This window comes from Myotis brandtii, unplaced genomic scaffold (genome assembly GCF_000412655.1).
Source record: "Myotis brandtii unplaced genomic scaffold, ASM41265v1 scaffold513, whole genome shotgun sequence".
In the NCBI taxonomy this organism is placed as follows: Eukaryota; Metazoa; Chordata; class Mammalia; order Chiroptera; family Vespertilionidae; genus Myotis; species Myotis brandtii.
Window position 1 is genome coordinate 4,519,334 of NW_005369552.1, and position 23,018 is coordinate 4,542,351.

The 23,018-nt window shown below is 40.4% G+C and overlaps 1 protein-coding gene across 2 annotated transcripts in view; it reads left to right on the forward strand.

The window, feature by feature from the left end:
• Positions 1 to 21,552, forward strand: part of FRY (furry homolog (Drosophila)) — a 306,328-nt gene extending 284,776 nt beyond the window's left edge. For both annotated transcript variants that reach the window (XM_014548562.1, XM_005877266.2), the window contains exons 30-37: positions 8,382 to 8,481; positions 8,769 to 8,940; positions 13,266 to 13,522; positions 14,202 to 14,348; positions 15,452 to 15,620; positions 16,946 to 17,036; positions 20,207 to 20,289; positions 21,326 to 21,552. In XM_014548562.1, coding sequence (XP_014404048.1) covers positions 8,382 to 8,481; positions 8,769 to 8,940; positions 13,266 to 13,522; positions 14,202 to 14,348; positions 15,452 to 15,620; positions 16,946 to 17,036; positions 20,207 to 20,289; positions 21,326 to 21,399 — 1,093 coding nt within the window. In that variant the 3' untranslated portion in view covers positions 21,400 to 21,552. The remainder of the gene's footprint in view (positions 1 to 8,381; positions 8,482 to 8,768; positions 8,941 to 13,265; positions 13,523 to 14,201; positions 14,349 to 15,451; positions 15,621 to 16,945; positions 17,037 to 20,206; positions 20,290 to 21,325) is intronic.
• The last annotated feature ends 1,466 nt before the right edge of the window (positions 21,553 to 23,018 follow it).

Genomic DNA, 23,018 nt, shown 5'->3' on the forward strand with positions numbered 1-23,018 from the left:
TCCAGCAATACATTAAAAAGATCATATACCATGACCAAGTGGGATTTATTCCAGGTATGCAAGGCCGGTACAATATCCGCAAATCAATAAATGTGATACATCACATAAACAAATTGAAAGACAAAAACCACATGATCATATCGATTGATGCAGAAAAAGCATTTGATGAGTGGATTAGAAAACTATGGTACATCTACGCAATGGGATACTATCTCTCTATATAAAAGCCTAAGCCACTGTTATGACCAGACGACCAGAACAACTGGAATGACCAGTCGGCCAGTCACTATGATGCGCACTGACCACCAAGGGGTAGATGCTCAATGCAGGAGCTGCCCCCTGGTGGTCAGTGTGCTCCCACAGCCAACCTCCCACGGCCAGTCAACCTCCCACAGTCCCTTTCCCTGGCCCGGCCCCAATCGGGACTGGGCGAGATGGCCCTGATAGGCCCTGATCGCTGGCCAGGCCTAGGGACCCCACCTGTGCATGAATTTTGTGCACCGGACCTCTAGTACTGCTATAACAATGAAAGAACTCTTACCATTTGCAACAGCATTGATGTATCTGGAGAGCATTATGCTAAGTGAAATAAGTCAGTCAGAGAATGATAAATACCACATGATCTCACTCATTTTTGGAATATAATGAAAAGGTAAACTGATGAACAAAAATATAGCCAGAGTCATAGAATCATCAAACAGATGGTCAAACTTCAGAGATAAGACAAGGGAGGGTGGCGGGGGGTAAGAGATCAACCAAAGGACTTATATGCATGCGTACAAGCATAACCAATGGACACAGACAGTAGGCGGGGTGAGGGCATGTGCGAGGGTTGGGGGGAGCAGCTGGGGACAGGTCAATGGGGGGAAAAGGAGGCATATGTAATACTTTCAACAATAAAGAATTTAAATTTAAAAAGTAAAATGACTTTTATTGATCTCAGAGAGGAAGGGAGAGGGAGATAGAAACATAAATGATGAGAGAGAATTTTGAATCCACTGCCTTCTACATGCCCCCTACTGGGAATCAAGCCCACAACATGGGCATGTGTCCTGATGGGAAATTGAACCATGACCTCCTGGTTCATAGGTCGATGCTCAGCCACTGAGCAACATGGGCCAGACATGTTCTCTACATTCTTGTTCTTGGTTTCTTTTATTTCTGTAATCGACCGTGTGTGTGTGTGTGTGTGTGTGTAGTGAACTTGCTGGTCTCCAATCAAACCTATAACTGTAACTATGACTATCATATAACTCTGGTTCTATTAAGAGATTTGGACGTCAAAGTGGAACTTGAATAGGACCAGGATAAGTGAAGATAAAAGTAGAAAGTTATGGTAGAACTGGTAATATTAATTTTGAAGAATTTTTCATAAAATATTATTTATACTTGATTAAAATCTATTAAATCTATCTCAGTACTATAATTTAGCACAAAGGAAAACAGTTCACCTATTAGACAGCATTAGTTCAAATAACTATTTGGCTTCTGTCCATGTTCTTACTAACTTCCCTCTTAACTCCAAATCATATCAGTACAGAACAGATAAGGAAATTGAGAAAGAGATTAATTGGCTTTTCAAGGTTATTAATCAAGGTAAATAGCATGCTCCATATTAAAAGTACAGGCCATTTCCAATCACTGACCTAACAAAATTCTCTTAACGTTTAATTAAATCTTAAGAATTCCATTGATTTTGTTCTTACTGTCTATCCAAAATACTACTAAAAATATTTAATAGATATTTCAGAATTATATATAAAATTAAAGTTTTAACTTTTAAAGAATTGTGTTGGGTTTATTTTTGTTGTCATTGTTGTTTGTATGTTTGTTTTGCCTTAAGTTAACTCTATAAATCTTTCCTAATTTAAATCAGGCCCAGCAAACTTGAATTCTTAAAAGTTAGTGCCCCACTTGATCAATTTCCAAGGAAGAAATATGAAGCTTATGACTCATGAATCCCAATAGCACCCCCTACCTAGTGATGTTTAGCCTCATTTGATCCAGTTGGCCCTCTGGAGGGTTGCAAGTGTGGGGATTTGGGCTCTAAAAACTTACTATCTTTTCTTAATGAAATGTATTGGGGTGATATTGGTTAATAAAATCATATAGGTTTCAAATGCACAATTCTGTAATACATCATTTATATATCATATTGTGTGTTTACCTCACAATGTCAAAGCTCCTTTCATCACCATATATTTGACCCCCTTTACCCTTTACTCCCATCACCCCCTTTCCTCTAGTAACCACCATACTGTTATCTGTGTGAGTTTTGTTTGTTTGTCATTTGTTCATTTGTTGCTTCTAGTTTTATATCCCACATATGATTGAAATCATATGGTTCTTGACATTTTCTCTCTGACTTATTTGCTTAGCATGATACTCTCAAGATTTATCAGTGTTGTCACAAATGGCATTATTTTGTCTTTTTTTATGGCTAATATTTCATTTTATATATGTACCACATCTTTTTTATCCAATCATTTATCAAAGGATACTTGCCATGTCTTGGCCATCATGAATAATGCTGCAATGAACATAGGGTACATATATCTTTATGAATAAATGTCTAAATATTTGTTGGTAGATACCCAGAAGCAGGATTGCTGGGCCATATGGTAACTCTATTCTTAGTTTTTTGAGGAGCCTCCATATTGTTTTCCATAATGGCTGTAACAGTTTACATTCCCATCAGCAGTAAATGAGGGTTTCTTTATCTCCACAACCTCTCCAACACTTGTTATTACTCTTCTGGTTGATAATAACCATTCTAACAGGTGTAAGGTTGTATCTCATTGTAGCTTTGATTTGCGGTTCCCTAGTAGCTAGTGAAGTTGTTTGTTCCCATATACAAAAACTAACTCAAAGGGATAAAAGACCTAAATATAAGACCTGAAACAATAAATTACATAGAAAACATAGTAAACAAACTAAACTTATGAACTTAGTTCTTAGAGAGGATTTTATTAATTTGATCTCAAAGTCAAGGGAAGTAAAAACAAAAATAAATGAATGGGACTATATCATACTAAAAAGCTTCTGCATAGCACAAGAAACTGTCAACAAAACAAAAAGGCAATCACCCAAATGGGAGAAGACATTTTCAAACAACACCTCCAACCAGAGGTTAAATATCCAAAATACATAAAGAACTCATACAATTCAACAACAAAAAAGCAAACAACCCAATTTAAAAATGGGCATAGGACCTGAATAGATACTTCCACCAGAAAGGCATACAAATGACAAACAGATATATGGAAAAATGGAAACCTAAGTATCTTGAGTTTGAATTCAACCTGTGTGCTTTGAGCAAGTTACTACAAATTCTTACTCATCTGTAAAATGGGAGTGATAATAAGGTTAGAGCATGGATTAAATAAAATAAGTCTCTTGATCTGAGACCTGGCACCTAAAAAGCACCCTGTAGACACTATTATTCACTAGCTGTTAGAAGCAAAAAGCTACAGAGTAATCCCCTCCATTGAGTAGTAATATCTATTAAAAGAATCCCTCAAAGTTATCCTTTGTCATTTAGTTCTAAAGAAACCATAGCTAGTGGGCATTTCCCAAATTCTTCAGAAATCTCCTCTTTTCTAGCCCTGACTGGTTTGGCTCAGTGGCTAGAGTGTCAGACTGTGGACTGAAGGGTCCCGGGTTCAATTCCAGTCAAGGGCACATGCCCAGGTTGTGAGCTCGATCTCCAGTGTGGGGCGTGCAGGAGGCAGCTGGTCAATGATTCTCTCTCATCATTGATGTTTCTATATCTCCCTTCCTTTCTGAATCAATAAAAAATATAGTTTTTAAAAATGTTCTCTTTTCTAGATTGAAAAAAACACTTTTATTTCTTGTTTACTAGTACTTTCTGAATCATACCTACCTTCCACATTTATTTCACCATTTGATTTTTAATCTGTACAATCACAGCTGCCTTTATTCATCTTGTGCCATTCCAGAGGGCCTATGGTGAATAATTAAATGCTGGGAGGTATAAGATTCCATTTCTAAGCCTGTTTAATATAACTACATTCACATGGTTTATGTGTTCTCTTTTGCTCATTTTATATCTTTCTCACTTTTCCTTATCTGGGTTTCTTTCATTTTCTGGATCTGTGTTATTCTTCTCAGTATTGTTTCAACATAAATTCCACAGGTCATTCTTAAGCAACTAATGAGTGCCCTCATTACTTGGTCAAGTGCACAGCCCCACTTAAAAGACAGGCTTTATCTTTTCTTTTCCTGCCTTTAAATTCCAAGTAGTGTTTCTAGTATTCTTCTTTATATAAATATATATGAATTAAGTCCCAGTGTCAAAGATAGAGATATAGGTAGGGCCACCTCTGCACTATGGGGCTCAGAAGAAAACGTCCTTTCTATTTTCACAATCAGAACGGTCTGCTTCCAGATATTGTAGTTTGTAAGAATTCCAATGTAGACTGGTTGTGACATGTTCTGCTGTGGGCTGCTAGGAACACTGTGGGTAAACGCATGAATCCTTTGGAGTTAGGCATATCCAGGAGGGAGTCTAGGATCCACTACTTCTATGTGACCTTGGGCAAGTGCTTAGCTTCTCTAAACCTCACCAGCATTTTGTGACAATTAAATCACAAATCTAGGTAAAGGCAGTAACTGGCACAAAGTAAACACATCATAACATAAACGTCACCTATTCTTCATCATCCTCTTCACCACCATCGTCTGGGGGCTTTCCCCAGTTCTCTATCTGACACATCAGCCTCATGCTTTTTTGTTCTTTTGAAACTGAAAGTTCTAGAAAAGTAATTATTTTGGAGTGCAAATTAGTAAAGCCATTTTGGAAGGCAATAGTGCAGTATCTCCCCAAAATTTAAATGTGCCCTTGACCCTGCATGATGTCTTGTAGGCATCTGTTTTAAATAAATACTTACACATCTGGTGTTTGTGGCATTATAATAGTGAAAAAATGAGAATAACAGAGGATCTGAGTGCAGGAAATTCATTAGTAAAACCCCACGAGGTCAACATCTATGGGGAAGTGAAGGAAGTAGAACTGGGCAGAGGAGTGAAAACTTCAACCAGTCCCACAGGGGCTGCTGCTGCTGGGGAGCAAGCATGACCTTGGCCGGAGTACATCTCTCAGGCTGAAGGCAATTCCCAGAGAGGGTTCAGCCAGCAATATCAACCTCCAAAACTTCAGTTGGAGGATTGAGTGCCGGGTTCTGAAAGGGGACTCTAAGTGGCACACCACTGCATCCCCTACAAAAGTGATTATAGTCTATCCACACTTTGGAATACTTTGCAGCTTTTAAAGAAGTCTGAAGTGGGCCTTATTGTTCACTGTAAAACCTAAACTCCAAGCACTACATGTAGGTAGTGTAATCACATTTATGTTTAAAATCCTATGTAGTGAGGGTGGGGTATGTACATACACATCTTTGTATATCGACTTAGAAAAGGGCTAGGACACACACCAAAATGTTGACAGTGGTTGCATGTAGGGTCAGAAGCAATGGCTGAGGGAGAAAAGGAGATGGGGCACATCCACATTTTATTCTATGCACCTGCCTACAACCAACACTGACTTGCCAGCCATGTAAGTGGAGAATCTTCAGAGTGGGTCCTACAGCCTCATGTGTTTCTTTTAAAAGGAAAATATATTCATGTATTACTAGTACCATAAGAAATTAAAATTTAAGTAATATAGAATATAAAAAGTACAAATCTTTTTTTATGTGTCTAAGCAACTCTCACTATAATCTCTCACTAAGCTTACCTACCATAAGATGGGCCTGTATTCATAGTAGGATTGTGCCTTTCTAGAAGAGTGAAAGTTCCAAAACAGAACTTCTGAGACAGTGTAATTATATACAATCAATAAAGGAACCCACAGAATAACCAATATGTTTTTCACCTTCAAGCTACCTTCTGCTTTCTGAAGGTTGCCTTAAAATAAATATCAGGTATCGAGATCCCTCCTACTTTGTTCTTCTTTCTCAGGATCGCTGCAGCTACTCGGGGTCTTTTTTTTATTCCAGATGAATTTTTGGAGAGTTCATTCTAGGTCTGTGAAATATGCCGTTGGTATTTTAATGGGGAGTGCATTGAATCTATAGATTGCTTTGGGTAGTATGGACATTTTAATGATGTTGATTCTACCAATCCATGAACACAGTATGTTCTTCCATCTGTTTATGTCTTCCTCTATCTCTTTTTTCAGTGTCCTTTAGTTTTCCGAGTACAGGTCTTTTACCTCCTTAGTTAAGTTTATTCCTAAGTATCTTAAATTTTTTGGTGCAATGGTAAATGGGATTGTTTTTTTAATCTCTCTTTCTGTAAGTTCACTATTGGTGTATAAAAATGCCATAGATTTCTTGGAAGTCTTCTGGTACAGACCATTCACTAACAGTTTTCTCACCAGAAGTTTTCCATTTGTGACCTCATTTCCACTATAGCTAAGAAAATGCATACAGTAAAAAGATATCATCTTTAAATAGTATCCCATAGCAAGAAATAGTGGATTTGATCTCCATGTTCCATTTGATTATGCCTCTAATTGCCTCATACTTTGTTGTCTCTGTCCCTATTTTCCCCTAGCTTTCATACCACACATACAATCAATTACCAAATCCTGCTGACTTTTCTGTTTCTACTGTCCCTGCCCTAATTCAAACCCTTATCAATTCCTATCTGGATGATTGTCACAGCATCCAGTATTGACCCCCTGCAACCCATTCTCCATTCAGCAGCCAGAGTAAGTGTTCAAAACCTAATGTCATTTCTTAACACATAACCTCACCCCCACCCCCACTGCAAATCCTGTAGGATCTTCACACTTCTCCCCCCTCCCCAGACCCATCACCTTCTATTCTTCTACTTATTTCTTTCACTCAGAGAGTCTTTCCTTTTCACAAGGTATCTTGCTGTTTCATTCTTGTAATTTCTTAAAATGTTCTCTTTGCCCAGAACACTCCCATACCACCCTTCCATGGCCTGGCTGATGTCTCCTGTGGCTTGAGGCTCAGTTTATTTGTCTCTCCCTGGGAAAAGCCTTTCCTGACCCAACTCTGATTTAGGTGTCCCTCATCGAGAGTTCACAGCCTGCCATCATACCACTAATCATAACTAGACTGTATAGTTTTATCTCCCTAAATATACTGGAAGCTGCCCGTAGGTGAAGGGACCAGCCTCACTAATCCTATGTAATAAAAGCCTACTATGCCAAAGGTCCGACTGTTTGCTTGACCATATGACCAGTCTCTATGATGCGCACTGACCACCAGGGGGCAGATTCTCTGACCGGTACGTTAGCTTGCTGCAAGGGTCCAGCCCATCGGGACTGGGCCAGACGGGCCAGACATGCCCTGGAGCCCTCCCACAGTCCCTCCCCGGCCCCGATCGTGCACTGGTGGGGTCCCTCGGCCTGGCCTGCGCCCTCTCACAATCTGGGACCCCTCAGGAAATGTTGGAGATCCAGTTTCAGCCTGATCCCTGCAGGCCAGGCAAAGGGACCCCACCAGTGCATGAATCCGTGCACTGGGCCTCTAGTAGTATCATAAGTACTTTGCAATTGTTCATGGTATATGTTTCTTGCTTAATAAATGTAGAGAGATTGAATGAAAATATTAAATCAGTGAGCTATTGAGAAATTTAAACATGTCATCTAAATGCTATCCTTTCTATTTGTATTTGTTTTTCATTAAAATGTATGTGTATTAGATATATTTTTTAATGTTTGTTTCTCCTGGTGTGACAATGTTCAATTTTAAACAAAAAATAGAGTTATTTCCCTCTATCTACTAATGAACAGCAAAAGAAGGAGGCAATACATCTACACAATTGAATTCTACTCTGCTGTAAAAAAGAAGGAAGTCTTACATTTGCAGTAGCATGGATAGAACTAGAGAGCATTATGCTAAGCGAAATAAGCTAGTCAGAGAAAGATAAATATCACATGATCTCACTCATTTGTGGAGTATAATGAACAACATAAACTGATGAACAAAAATAGAACCAGAGACATAGAAGCATCGAACAGACTGTCCAACCTATGAGGGAAGGCGGGGGGTGAGTGGGTAAGAGATCAACCAAAGGACTTGTATGAACGCATTTGAGCAAAACCAATGGAAACAGACAGTAGGGGGGTGAGGGCTTGTGCTTGGGGGAGGATGTAGTGGGGAGAGGTCAATGGGGGGGGAAAAGGAGACTCATGTAATACTTTTAACAATAAAGAATTTTTTTAAAAAGAAGGTGGCAAAACAATTGCCAAATGAGCATGGGATGTCATTAATAAGTGTGACTGAGATCAGTGTGCCTTCTAGGATTTGAGAGGTAATTGGTTTATTAAGATTACTAGTCAGGCAGTCTTATAAACTGTGCTTTTTGGTCTTTTTTTTTTTTAGGAACTATCCCTTCGACATAGTGACATTGCTAAACCTTGTTCTATTTAAGGCCTCTGACACCAACAGAGAAACCTATGAAATCTCCATGCAGCTCATGCAGGCATGTACCATTTAGTGTCAGAAACATCCACCCTTGGGCACAGAAAATAGAAATGGGGGTTGATCCCTGGGTTGCTGTTTCTTGATATGCATTTATTTATATCATATGTGCATATCACTGTAAATAGGAATTAACTGATGCTCTCCACTGAATACAACTATATTAAATACTACTATATTGGATACTATTATATTCATTAGTTTACTTTGAACCTTTATTAAATAGAAATGCTCCTGATGTAGCCAATATTTTTCTGTATTGTTTCTTACTTTCCTACCTCTTTATAGATCCTTGAAGCAAAGCTTTTTGTTTACTCAAAGAAAGTAGCTGAACAAAGGCCTGGCAGTATTCTCTATGGAACCCACGGCCCATTGCCACCCCTCTACAGCATGTCACTAGCCCTCTTGTCATGTGAACTGGCCAGGATGTATCCCGAGCTCACTCTCCCGCTCTTCTCAGGTACCAGACAGTAGTCAGTGGTGACATGTGTGATCATTTCTGCTCTAATTAATCTTTCTTTTTAAATTTTAATGCCAATTTAGAGTCATACTTATTTGTGCTAAATTTATAGATCAAAATTATTATGGATTAAGTCCAGTTACATACAAAAGTAAATTTTAGAATGTCTTTAAATGTAAACGTATCTGTTTATCTAAAACAGTGTAGGTATAAATAAACATGGGACAAATGCAAAGATGCTTAGATTAATCATGTTTTTACAAACAAGATTATGTAAAATTTTCCAAAGAAATGAAATATAGGTGGTGTAACTTGTAACACATATAATTGCTGCAAATTGTTTGCGGGTGGCGGTGGTAAAGGTGATTTGTAGCTTGTATGTTGCTACATATATGAATTGTTGTGAGTTTTATATTTGGCACATCTTTGCAAGTAATCTTTGTAAATAATTTTTGTATAAATTTATTTTAAAAAATTGTATTGGTCAATTAAGTTTTGCCTGAGCACACATAGTACCTTGAGGGGAGGCTGACTTTGGTATCTTGAATTCATCTCCTTTGTCTACATCTCCACTGCCTTAGTCCAAATCCTCATGAGTCCTGCCCCTGGCCTGCCCCACCTGTAACACACCCTGACTGCCATCCACCTGCAAAGCAAAACCAAATATATACAGCACTTCCTAACTCAAATGTCTCTGCCCAGTCGTCCTAAAAATTGCTAATAACAGCTTCTATCTATTGAGTGATTAATGTGCCAGGCTCTGTTCTAGGCACTTGATATACATTTCACTTATAATTTAATCTTAGACCCCATGAGTGGAGATTAGAAGTGAAGCTCTGGAGTCAGGCAGCCTGGGTTAATCACTGGCCCGGCCATGCACTTGCTGCCAGACCACAGGCAAGTCACAGAGCCTCTAAACTCTATTTCTTTGCCTGCAACAAAAACTACCTTATAGGATGTGAGGATTAAAATGAGCTAATAATAGTCAAGCTATTAGCGCAGTCCTGGCATGGGATTATCACCATCACCACTACCATTGGAATCATCATTTCTATTTTACAGATGAGAAGCTAAGGCTTAGAGATGTTCAGTAATTTGCTCAAAACCATATAATGAGGAAGCAGCCAAGTCAGAATTAAGTCGAGACATCTTTTCCCAAAGCCAGTGCTATAAAATTGGAACACCTTCACTTATAAGACACCTCCTGTTCCAAACTTGCTTTTTGCCTTTTACCCAGCAAATCTTTATTTCATTCTCAGGTAATCCTTGCTTCTGTTCATGCTGCTTCCTCTACTGGAAATGGCCCTCTCCCTGATTCACAATCGTTCTTAAAATCTACTACTTTGTAAAACCTCTCCATCTACCTGAGACATAGTGAGCCATATCCTCACATGGTGCCTGAAACAGTGCGGGAAGGACTCAAGAAAAGCCTTTTTTATCGTTGACACTATTACAAATGTCCCCATTTCCCCCTCCTTTGCCTACCTCTACCCAACCTCCACCCCCTCCCTCTGTCCATCACCACACTGTTGTCTGTATCCAAAGGCTATGCATATATGCTATTTGGTTAATCTCTTCACCCAAGAAAATCCTTTTCAATAAATTAATTCTCTCCTTCAAAAAGTAAATTTTATTTTTATTTACTTCAACCAAGAGTTGAGGGCCACTTCAATGTTAGGCACTGTTCATGGGTCCTCAGAATACAGTGGTAAATAAAACAGTCTCTCCCATCAAAGGTTCATCATAATCTACACTAATAAAAGAGAAACATGGTAATTGGCGTACGACCGCTACCCTTTTCATTGGCTAATCAGTGAGTATATGCAAATTAACTGTCAGCCAAGATGGCGGCCGGCAGCCAGGCACTGAAGGATACAGTGTAGAAACTGTAATAAATAAAGCACATTCTGCTGGAAGATGAAGGTGTGATCGATTATTGGGCCAGGGATATCAGGAAAGACTTCTCAGAGAATGTGTTGTCTGAGCTGCAGTTCAAAAGAAGTAGAAATTTGCAAAGCAGACAAATAGTTGACATTATGTGGGTAAGCAGGTAGGCATTACAGACCGAGGAAATGTTGTATGCTTGGGCTCAGAGGTGTCAAATAGCAGGTTGTATTTGAGAGACTATATAGTGGTCAATTGGCTAACATAACATATACAGGGACAGGGGAAGGTCATGGACAGATAGAAGCAGGAGTCAAATCTTGGAAAGCCTTGTATTGCTCCCTAAGGAGTGTGTAGGCCAGTGATCTCCATGTCTTTCTTGAAACCCCTCGGAGCCCTGTGAACAACAGGGAGGGCATCCAGGCAAGGTGCTTGGGTTTTGAAAGCCACTGATCAGTTTCAAACAAGAATGCATTTTAGAAAGATGGGCTACAGTGTGGAGGGAGCACTAGAGGACATGCAGTCTAGAGAGAGGAGACCAGCTGAGAAATGATGACAGTCATCCAAGGAGGAAGTTATGAAGGCTGGAACTAAGACAGCCCAGAGCAAGTGGAGAGGAGAGACCAGGGTGATGAATCCTGGGTGGAGCACACAAAAGAGTGCCTGTGTGAACCTGGGGGCCAGTGGTGATGACCCCATCTTGAGAGCCATTCAGGGAGAAGAGAAGGTTTAGGGTGACGTGGGGAACATGAGCTCAGCTTGGGATACTGAGTGTAGGTCTCTGTATAGACAGACCAGCGTCAAGGGGAGGCCAGCACTAGCACCTCATGGAGGAACAGAAGGATTTAGAACCAAGGGAGCAGATGAGATTGTGTTTGTACAGAACCCAGAGTGAAAGAAAGAACCTGGACACCCAATTTCCAAGCACTGGGTCAAGGAAGGAAGGGTGAGGGAGGGCATGGAGGCACATTGAGAGAGAACACCTAGGCCCACTGTCTAGGTGATTTTAATGGAAACCGGGAAAAAGAAGATTTATGAGGAGGGAGTGAACAGTCCACAGCCTTGAATGGAATAGAGAGATCCCAAAAGATAAGATCTAAAATTACCCTCTGGATTTCTCAATTCATTGGTAACTGTCAGTAGTTTCCTTGGAGACATAACAGCAGGAGCCAGATCTCAGCTGTGTGACTGAGAAAGAAGGAAAGAGGGAGGGTGGGGCTCTGGGGTTGCCGAGTCAGAGGATGAGTGAGGTTTTATTTTAGCAAGTTTATTAGCTGAGTGGGAGAAGGTAGAAATCAGAGGTTATCTTAGATCTTGCAGCACATGCATAAAGCTGTGCTTTATTTCTATAGAAAGCTCATTCAGGTTATGAAATTAAAATGCCTCTGGCTGTGAACGCATGCAACATGCTATCAGAGAAAGTTGTAGTGAAATGACTGGGCTGCACGCATAGTCTCACCCTTTGATTCATTTATGTCATGAAACAGAACATTGAGCACGGAGCTTCCACATAGTTGGCAGTTTTCAAGTGGACTTCATGGACAGGAGTTTGCACAATGGATGGGTTTTTCCCGGAGACTTCCATCCCATTTTTTAACAGCTAGTAGTGCATAGAACAGTGATGGCGAACCTATGACACGCGTGTCAGAGGTGACACACAAACTCATTTTTTTGGTTGATTTTTCTTTGTTAAATGGCATTTAAATATATAAAATAAATATCAACAATATAAGTCTTTGTTTTACTATGGTTGCAAATATCAAAAAATTTCTATATGTGACACGGCACCAGAGTTAAGTTAGGGTTTTTCAAAATGCTGACACGCCGAGCTCAAAAGGTTCGCCATCACTGGCATAGAAGATGCTCTATTGGAATGCTATTGGTGCACTGGAAAGACAGCCACTGTTCTAATATTCCTAGCCACTATTTATTTGAGTCTATGAAATAACAAGCAGCAAGCTGAGCATATTACATACATTATGATTCTATCTTTAACCCTCACAATAGCCCAATGTGGAACCCAGTGGCCTCATTTGACAGATGAGGAAACTGAGGAACAGAGAAGTTAAGTAACTAACCCAGAGTCTCGTGCAGCTAGTGTGTGGAGGCACTGGATCTAATCACATGTCCATTTGGTCTCAAGTCCCTTGTTCTGTCCACTCTAATGTACCTCTTCTATCAGCAATGGATTGAACTCAGGGGGCCTCCCCCTCACTCCACTCTCACCAAGCCATGCTCTTCCCACTGTGCTTTCTCACTTTCCCCCACAGGGCACCAGATTTGAAGGGAAAGGCTAGAGGACAAGCATCAGTTTTAAGATTCCATGGCCTTGGGGAGCTGCTGTGTATGCAAGTGCCCTGTGCTATCTGTCAGTAGTGTTAATGTTTTACTTTATTTTAATGCCATAACACATGGCTCTCCATCACCACCCTTCTCTTTAGAGGTAAGCCAGAGGTTCCCCACAACGCACCCAAATGGGCGTCAGATTATGCTCACCTACCTGCTGCCCTGGCTGCACAACATCGAGCTGGTGGACAGCAAACTCCTCCTCCCGGGGTCGAGCCCCAGTAGTCCAGAGGATGACAGCAAGAACCAGGAAGGAGAAGTGACCACTTCTCATGGGCTGAAAGGGAATGGCTGGGGCTCCCCAGAAGCTACGTCTCTAGTCCTGAATAACCTCATGTACATGACGGCGAAGGTATCGTGCCCCCATAACGTGGCTCCATCATCCCAGAAAATCTGGGCTCATCAAACCCTAGGCTGCAAACCCAGGGAGAGTGGCAATTGTCATTAAAAATCACGTGAACAGGGTGACGGTGATGGCTGCACCACGCTGTGACTGTACTTAAACTCCCAACTGTAACTGAAAAATGGTTAAGCCCCAGCCGGGTTTGCTCAGTGGATAGAGTGTCGGCCTGTGGACTGAAGGGTCCTGGGATCGATTCCAATCAAGGGCACATGCCCGAGTTGTAGGCTTGATCCCTAGTGGGGGCTGTGCAGGAGGCAGCTGATCAGTGATTCTTTCTCATCATTGATATTTCTATCTCGCTCTCCCTCTCCCTCCCTCTCTGAAATAAATAAAAAAATATTTTTTTAAATGTTTAAGATGGTAAACTTTATGTTATATGTATTTTACCACAGTTTTAAAAATTATAAAATAAGAAGTCTAACGTTTTTAATCACATGAATAAGCATTGTGCATTACTAATTTGTGCGTTATAAATTGCTGAAAGTGGCATCTTTCGGATGGCTGGCCATGTGTCCCCTTCTATGGTTTTGAGATAGCCATGACCCTTAAAAGAACTTATAATCAAACATTTTGCATCCCTGCGTTTTCCCCATGTCTCCTGGGTCAGTGTTTCTTTTGTTTGTTGCAGTATGGGGATGAAGTTCCTGGACCGGAAATGGAAAATGTTTGGAATGCTCTAGCCAACAATGAGAAGTGGAGTAACAACTTGAGGGTCACTCTGCAGTTTCTGATCAGCCTGTGTGGGGTTAGCAGTGACACACTTCTCTTGCCCTATGTAAGTTTCCCTGGGCTCTCAGCAGGCGTTATCTTGTTGGTGGCTCCATCTGCAAGCGCAAGTCAGAATGTGCCCTTTACTCCAAGTAAAATAGAGATGTCTAATATGGTCAGTCATGCTCATCTCCCATGATCTTGTCTAGATGCTACATAAAAGGTCCCTTCTGCCCCCTGAGAAACAGGCTGCAATGTCCTAGTGATGCCTCTGTCATCCCCCTGCCAAGCCTTTGGACACAGAAGCCTATGATTTAAGAGGTGAATGTTCTCTTATCAGTTACTGAGGCTGACTTCTATAAACATTAGACCCATTATGTAAGAGAAACTAAGTAAAGCATATTATTTCTAATAAAAATATTTCATGTTTACATTTTGATGCTCTTAAAACAGAATAAAAATGCAGAATACCCAGATTTTTCTCTTCAAATTCAGTTAGTAGAAGATAAGTCTAAGCAGAGAGAAATCTTTCTGAGATGCCCAGTATATGGTGTTTGTAGTCAAAAGTGACATGATCATCAACAACAACAGCATTTTTAAGCTCTAACTCACTTGGCATTTGTGTATGGCTGTTTCCTGAGAGATCCTGGGCCCACCTGCTGTTTTAAGCTCCATCAGCCTCATTGCAGCTTCCACACCTCAGGTTTGACTCTGAGGGCTCCAGTAGCACAGAGCTTTATTTCAGAGTTATCAGAGTTATTTTTTAAATGTAAAATCATCCAAACAGCTAAAATTCATTTGTTTCTAGGGGAGAAGAGAATAGCAGGGGACCAAATTTCTTTTTAAACAAAAATAGCTCTCAGTTTTTTCCCATGGTTTGTATAAATAAAATCCTTTCTCAAGATAAAACTTTAGATGGCATGTTCTTTGCTTTTAGGTAGATTTCAGGAGCCCCAAAAGTAACTTTTGTAAACTCAGCCATAAGGAAGGGTAAGGCCTTTGACACACACTCCCATCAGATGTGCTATAGAGAAGGTGAGTTTAATCCAGACACTAGGATTGTCTCCGGGCAGCTACCAGGGTGATAGCTCCTGGAGATAACTTCATTCTTTGCTGCCAACCCACTGGCATTATTGTTGAAACGTCCCTGTGTTCTGTTTTTCTTCTTAGATTAAAAAGGTGGTGATATACTTGTGCCGTAATAACACCATTCAAACCATGGAAGAGCTGCTCTTTGAGCTGCAGCAGACGGAGCCCGTGAACCCCATCGTCCAGCACTGTGACAACCCACCGTTCTACCACTTTGCTGCCAGCAGCAAGGTCTCCACAGCAGCCTCTGGTAGGGTCGGTGGACAGCCTGTCCTGGGTCTCTGATGTTCCTCTGTGTGGAGCACTGGAAGGATATGAATGTGTTGCTACTTCTTATTCTGGCATGTATTTTCATTTAAGAGGTGGTTTAAATTATGACAGTATGGATGGACCTAGTGGGCATTATGTTGAATGAAACAAGTCAGTCAAAGACAAATACCATATAATCTCACTTTTGTGTGAAATCTAAAAACAAAATAGACAAATAAACAAAACAGAGAGCATACTCATGGTTGCCAGAGGGGAGGGGGGCTAGGTGACAAAGGTGCAGGGATTAAGAAGTACAGATTGGTAGTCACAAAATAGTCACAGGGATGTAAAGTACAGCATAGGGAATATAGTCAATAATATTGTAAATACTATGTATGGTGTCAGCTGGGTAGTAGACTTACTGAGGTGATCACTTCATAAGGTATATAAATGTGTAATTACTATGTTGTACACCTGAAACATATAATATTGTATGTCCAAAGTAATTGAAAAATAACTTTAAAAAAGAAAGATAGCTTAAGAATAGCTGAGATTAATGAAATGATTTTGTAAGCATAACTGACAATTGGTGGCCCAGTATTCACATGCCCAGAGTTTTATACTTTAGGCTGATCCCAGGTCGGACACAGCATCACTTAGGAATCTCAGTCTTTACCTTCCATCTTGTGTTTATGGGATTCCCTTGGTGAATATTCTCTCAGAATTGACTAAAATGCCTCTAACAATATTACCACTTTCCATAAATTGGCCTTTCAGCATCATTTTATGAAATGTATGCAGTCCTCCTCAAATTCATTGAAGCCAGCTTTGTTTTGGTTTATCTAATATCACAACTGCTTTCAAATCTCTCTCCTGACCGTCTCTCATGCCCTCTGTTTTCCCCACATCTAGTGCCAAAGCAGCATTCCTGCAGGCAAGCAGTAGCCTAGATGTCAGACAGTTTCCTGAGTTGTTTCACTAACATTAGCTCAATAACTAATAACTCCTAGACCCAGAAGTGCTAAAGCAGCTAACAGCAGGGACGGCCATTGCAAATAGCTCATTACCTAAGAAAAGTTTTCAGGAATGTTGTGACCTCGGATTATAGGAGAGTCCAGGAATTAGGTTTGACTATTACAGATGTCTGGGATTCTCCTATTTCAGTGGAGTGGGCTTAGAGTTTATTTAGAATGTCTGTGATTGTGCAGAAAATAGAAGGCATCCTTCAAACATGAAATTTCACAGGAAATCCTTTCCTGGAATATTGAGACTTGACTTTGACCCCCTCCACATGTATTTTTTTTCTAAGTGTCTTCTAATCCACAGGAACCACCTCCAGCAGCAACACAGTGGTTGCCGGCCAGGACAGTTTCCCAGACGCTGAGGAGGGCAAGATCATGAAAGAGTCTGATGAGAGGTTGGTTCACAAATTGGCTTGATATCCACTTTAACTGTAGAGTATACAGAGGCATCAATAAAAATTTGTAGGCTTTATAAATTTCACACACATACAAATCCTTCTTTATTCTTAGAAACTATGACTGACTTGCTAACACTGCTCTGTATATCCCAGTAGATAACAATTTCTTCCTGAGCTGAACTCCACTTCTCTTAGGGCCGAACAAAAACCATGAGCTGTCCTGCTACTTGCAAAGACCATCTGGAATTAGAGGGAATTTTCATGTGAAATTTTCAAATCTGAGTATTGAATAATTTCTTAGAGATGGAGTAGTGGTCTTGAAGTGAATTCTATGAAACATCATATTTCTTATTTCACCTTTACTTTGTCAGGTCTTGGTTTACCAAGAACACTATCTTCCTCTGCTCAAATAAGTCTTAATCCCCTTCCCATAGGCTGTTCGATAATATTCATTTTGCCCACATCTCTGCCTTTAGTTGCCCAGGACCTACTCAGAAGTAAATAAAATCTGGATCATTGTTCCCTAGTTGATTGTGAAGAGCAGAGACACAACCAAAAGATATCAACAGGACTCAAATTAAAAATTAGTATGATTCCATGGTGTTGAAAACACTTTAGGGCTGAGCGTTTTTTAGTGAAAAGGAATGGGGAGCACTTTCACTGAAGAAGTGAGTAACAAGGATGAGATATAAATTCCTATTGCAGAGACTGCAATGGATTAAATAATGAAAATACCTCAGCCCAGAATGCCCCTTCAGGCCTCATGCCTGTCCTCTGATTCTGTCCTGGGCATGACACAGGGCAGGGGCTACAAGTGGGAGAGTATCTGCCGTGAGGCCGACTGCCCTGGAGTTGTGCTCTGGAGTTGTGACTGCCCTGGAGTCCTCTAACCTATTAAATGCCTCAGCACCTGTGCTGCTAGATCGCTGCCCTATTGCTGAATGATCCCTTGGCTCTTCATATGCTATTTATGACTTTGCCTTTATCAGAATAAATATGATTAAAGAATTTCAGAAGTTAATAGGTTGTCACTTTTTCAATTCCCTAGGTGCCAATTGTGTGGCCTGATTTGTATGAAACTAAGCAGATGTCCTTGAGTTTCTGTTTTATGGATTCACAAAGTAATAGCCCAAAAGATAGGACAATAAAGAATGTTTGAAATATAGAGTGACTGGGGAAAAGATGGATGTGTCAGGAGAAAAAAAAAAGCTGCTACAAGTATCTAAGAAGTGAATAAAACAAAAATCATTATAGTCTTTACAGTCACTATAAATTGAGCATTTACTTATTTAGCAAATCCAGTCACAAATGCACACGTGGGACAAGGTAGGCTCATAATGGCACATCCAGCACTTTTTCCTGAAACATCACTCTTGCTCCATGCACTGGTGAGAACAGCTAAAGTGAAACAGGGTGTTGACCTGCTGTCAATTAGTGCAGAATATACAGTCAGTAATGTAGGGGCACATCCCTACTTTGGCTTGAGTTTTCCAGATATTTATTGATTGCCTTAGTTGTTTGTTTTGGCTGCATACATATTAAGTAGATCAAACCTGTTCTGTATCACTTTGTATAAAATAAATATAGACATGCCATTTCCCCACACCCATACCCTTGCCCTGCCTTATAGATCTTCAGATGATATTCAAATGCTATTGGTTTAAAAGTCTCTGGTGCCCTGAAGAGGAAAAAGTGTTCTAGAAATCTAGAAATAATTATTATATTATTATTAAATACTAGTAGCCCTGCACACAAATCTGTGCGCGAGTAGCTCACTGCCACTTGCCTCAGCTGGCCGCCTGGCCCACCACTGCTCATAGCTCTCCGCAGCATGTAGCTAGCTGCCCCGCCCTCAGCTCTCCGCTGCTTGCCGCTCACTGCCCCGCCCTCCTGCTGTTGGTCGTTACACATCATGGCGTAACAACCATTTGCATATTACCTATATAGGATAATAATTAGTACCTTAGAGTTTGATGGTACCTCACAGTGTTGGAAACATTTTCGTATCATTTCTTTTGATTTCTACAACCCCAACAAAATAAATGGTGAAGTATTATTAGTATTACTTTTTGGCAGGTGTAGAAACAGGGACCCCATGAAAGTAAAGAACTTGGCCAAGGTCATAGAGCTAGTGAAAGTTTTGTCCTAAAATCCCGTGTCTTGCCTTCTCTCATTGGAACCAAAAGCATTTCTGCGCTGCCATTGTCTTCTGCATGACACTGGACAAGCTGTTTCACTTGGCCTGTTTCCTCATTCATAAAGTAAACAGTGCTTTTGTCAAAGATGAGTAAGTGAGAGTAAATGAATAATGTGTGTGAAGTTACTATATTTCTACCATTTTGGCAGCAGAGGGGTGGGAGGGCGTTACTTCTTAATCCACAGAGAGACCAGACAGAAAGAGCCTCTCTGGTTATTTTACAACCCAACTAGTTACCTTTTTCTAAAAACCCTCCAATTGCCCTGGCTGGTGTAGCTCAGTTGGTTGAGTATTCACCCATGCACTAAAAGAAGGTTGCCAGTGTGATTCCTGGTCAGGGCACGTGCCTGGGTTACAGGCTTGATCCCCGGTAAGGAGTGTGCAGGAGGTAGCCAGTTGATGTTTCTCTCTCACATTGATACATTGATGTCTCTCTCTCTCTCTCTCTCTTCTCTCTCTCTCTCTCTCTCTCTCTCTCTCTCTCTCTCAACAATTAAAAACCATATTCTTTTAAAACCCTCTTATCATTTTAAGAGAAAGTTTAAAGCCAGTAAAGTCCAAGATATATTATGAACCACTTTTTTATGTCTTGTCAATTTTCAATGTTTAATCATGCATCAGTTAGCTACTGACCACCTTCCAGCTGCCAGGCTATCATTTGAATAAGGAATGTATATTATTCAGTATCACTCCATTTCATTTCCAAACAAATGTTATAATTCTCCAGTTCAGTATAGCCTTAAAATGTTTATCTGTTCTAGGTTTAAACTATGCTTATGAGCAAAAGCAACCACTAGACCTCTCCAGGGAAAAATAAATGTTTGTGATACAATTTTTGCAGTATTTCTTTAGGAAAAGCATCATTGGAACTAGCTGCCAAAAACTCAATCACTAAATAATAGTATGTGTTTATGAAAATAGCACATACACACACAGCAGTATTTAATGATGGCTGTTCTTGTATTTGAAGGTTTAATAACGTCATCAGAGCCCATACTCGCCTGGAGTCAAGGTACAGCAATAGCTCTGGAGGGTCGTATGATGAGGATAAAAGTAAGTACCACCAGGTGTGGGGTTTCAAGTGGAATCCAGATGGTTAGAGAATGGAGTACGAGTATTTTTATTATTCTTATTCTAATTGCTAAAAAGGGTCCTATAAATATAAACAATCATTTAATCCCACTATGCAGATGAGCATAGAGTCAGCATCTGAAAATAACAAGAAGCCAAGCAGTGGACAAATTAAAATTATAAAAATTCAAATTTTTACCCAAATCTGTATTTTTTATATTCTTGGCATTTTTTTCTTGGTAATGCAGTTGGGGAAAGGCTAGTAAAAAATTGTCTCATTAGATAACCAATATTGCAGTTATCATGGGAGTGGATTTAATCTTTAAGGTTTGTGAATCAGCTCACCCAGAAAAGGACCTTTTTCACACAAAGTCTCTCAAAAGCATTGTCTTGGTAGCCAAATGAAAACCTTGATAAAATGGGAGATACAATCATCACAGAAATGCCTTTGTTCCTTGGGAAGTTGACAGAAACTGAAAAGCAATGCATTCACTGATTTTGTTGGAGCCCTGGACAGCATCTGTAGATACTGAGCAGGCAAAGAGTATTACTTGGTCACACACAAGTCACAGAAATTCTAGAATCAAGAACACTCCCAGTGGCATTTAGGTATGCTAAGGAAATCAGTAAACTAACTGGTGGAGTTTATTTGTCTATTTTGGTGGAAATTGGAAATATGAGGATATTTCATGGTTTAGGTTTATTTTGAAAGTCAGTACCTGGGGCCTTTGTAGCTATCATTTTAAATTGTTTTGTTTTTATGGGAAATTTGCAGAGTGGGGTAAGAGATGAGTAGGCCTAATGGCACCACAGTTCAGCTGTTCTTCTTTACCTCTTACTGCATAGCTAGGAAATTCTCTGCCTTTCAAAATACCAATGGGAGAATTGTCCAAAATCCATACATAATTATCAAACTCTAACTTAGGTGAAGTTGCAGCTTTAAAACTTTTTACTAGAACCATTAGTTTTAGGTAAAATAAAGCTATTTGTGTTTTCCCTTCTTTCTGGTCCCCACCAGGGTCTGTATCTGTGCCATCCAAACCCAACAGCCAAGTCTCTGGAGCACAGGCCGTGAGTTCCAGGAGGGACTAGATTTCACAGATGGGAGAATAGTACCAAGAAATGGAGAGCTGTCGGTTTAAGAAAAGTCTGGTTGCTATATATTTTGTAACCCAAAATTTGAGGACAGAAAAAATGAATCATGAAAATGTTAAGCAGTCAAATACTTCCCCAGTATGTGGCAGGTGTGATGTAACAAAAAATAACACACTCTGGCTGTAGAGTTTACATTGGGAATACCACTCTCCTTGGCTGATTCCTTTAAAATGAATCTCTTTGTTCTGGGTACAGGACACAGAATTTGGTTAAAATACTATACTAAAAATATCAATCATTTAAAAAAGATATCTTTACAGTCCTCTGGTAGTAAAATCTCACATTCCTTATATTTATTAAATAGTGAATTGTGAAAGATGATTATAATAAAATGAGATAATTAACTCACATCACTAACTTTAGAGACAAAAAGAAAGAAGTTATAGAAGTATTTATAAAGAGGAAGAATGATAGGGAATTCAGATAAGAAATTAAAAGTCTAATATTATCATTACTAGAGCCCCAGTGCATGAAAATTCATGCACTGGAAGGGGGTCCATCAGCCCGGCCTGCCCCCTCTCACAGGCCGGGAGCCCTCAGGGGCAGGAGGCAACCCGGCGATCAGGGGAAGGCGACGCCCCCATCATACCTCTGCTGCTGCCACTGCCGGCAGCGCAAGCCTCGGCCAGCCCTGGTTACCTGAGCCTCAGGCAGCCCTGGGCGGCTGAGCAGCCACCATTTGAGGCTTGCCTGCACCTTGGGCCAGCCCTAGGCGGCTGGGGGGCTGAGGGGACTGGGGGACTCCTGAGGCAGGCGCGCGGCAAGGCCCTGGTGGGGCTGAGGGGATTGGGCGCCGCCATCTTGTGGCTGTGGGATCCTCCATCTTTGAGGGCGGGGCATTCAATTAGCATATTCTCTCCTTATTGGCTGTGGGTGCCACCATCTTTTGCAATGGCATGGGGGTCAATTAGCATATTCCCTCTTTATTAGATAGGATGGCTTCTATTTTACCTAGAAAGGTTTATAAATTTCTTATACCAATATAAAGAAAATGGGAAAATTTTGGTGCAGAATTTGAACCCAATTGAGTCAGTATCAATAATATTTTTTACATGATTACTGTTATTGAACAGAGCGATTAGAGTTCATAGCATGTAGTTTGCGTTCAGAGAGCTTTTACTTTTAGGTTACTCATTATAAGAGAAAATTAAATCAAGCTACTCAAACAGCTTTCATCACAAAAAGCCATAAAATGCATACTAAGATTTTTTTCCCCAGGTGTTCAAGTCATAGGGCTTGACTTTGTCTGGAAGAAGCAGCACGTCTAATATGATAGGAATACTCAGGACTTTGGTAAATGGGTTCTCCCTGATATAATTTTGGTTCTATTTACACAATCATGGATATGGCCTATGCCACAAGAAAAGCAAAGTTTAGTAGGCTCATTTTCAAAAACCTTATGCCTAGGCATCTGGTGTATGTTAAGGGCAATCATTTCCACCCAGAATTCCTAAGGGTATCAGCAGATCTAGGAAGACTAAGAAGGCATCAGGAGAGACCTAGTGGCCCAACGCTTCATGGTATAAGCTGGGTTTATCCAAAAGGAAAGATTGTGT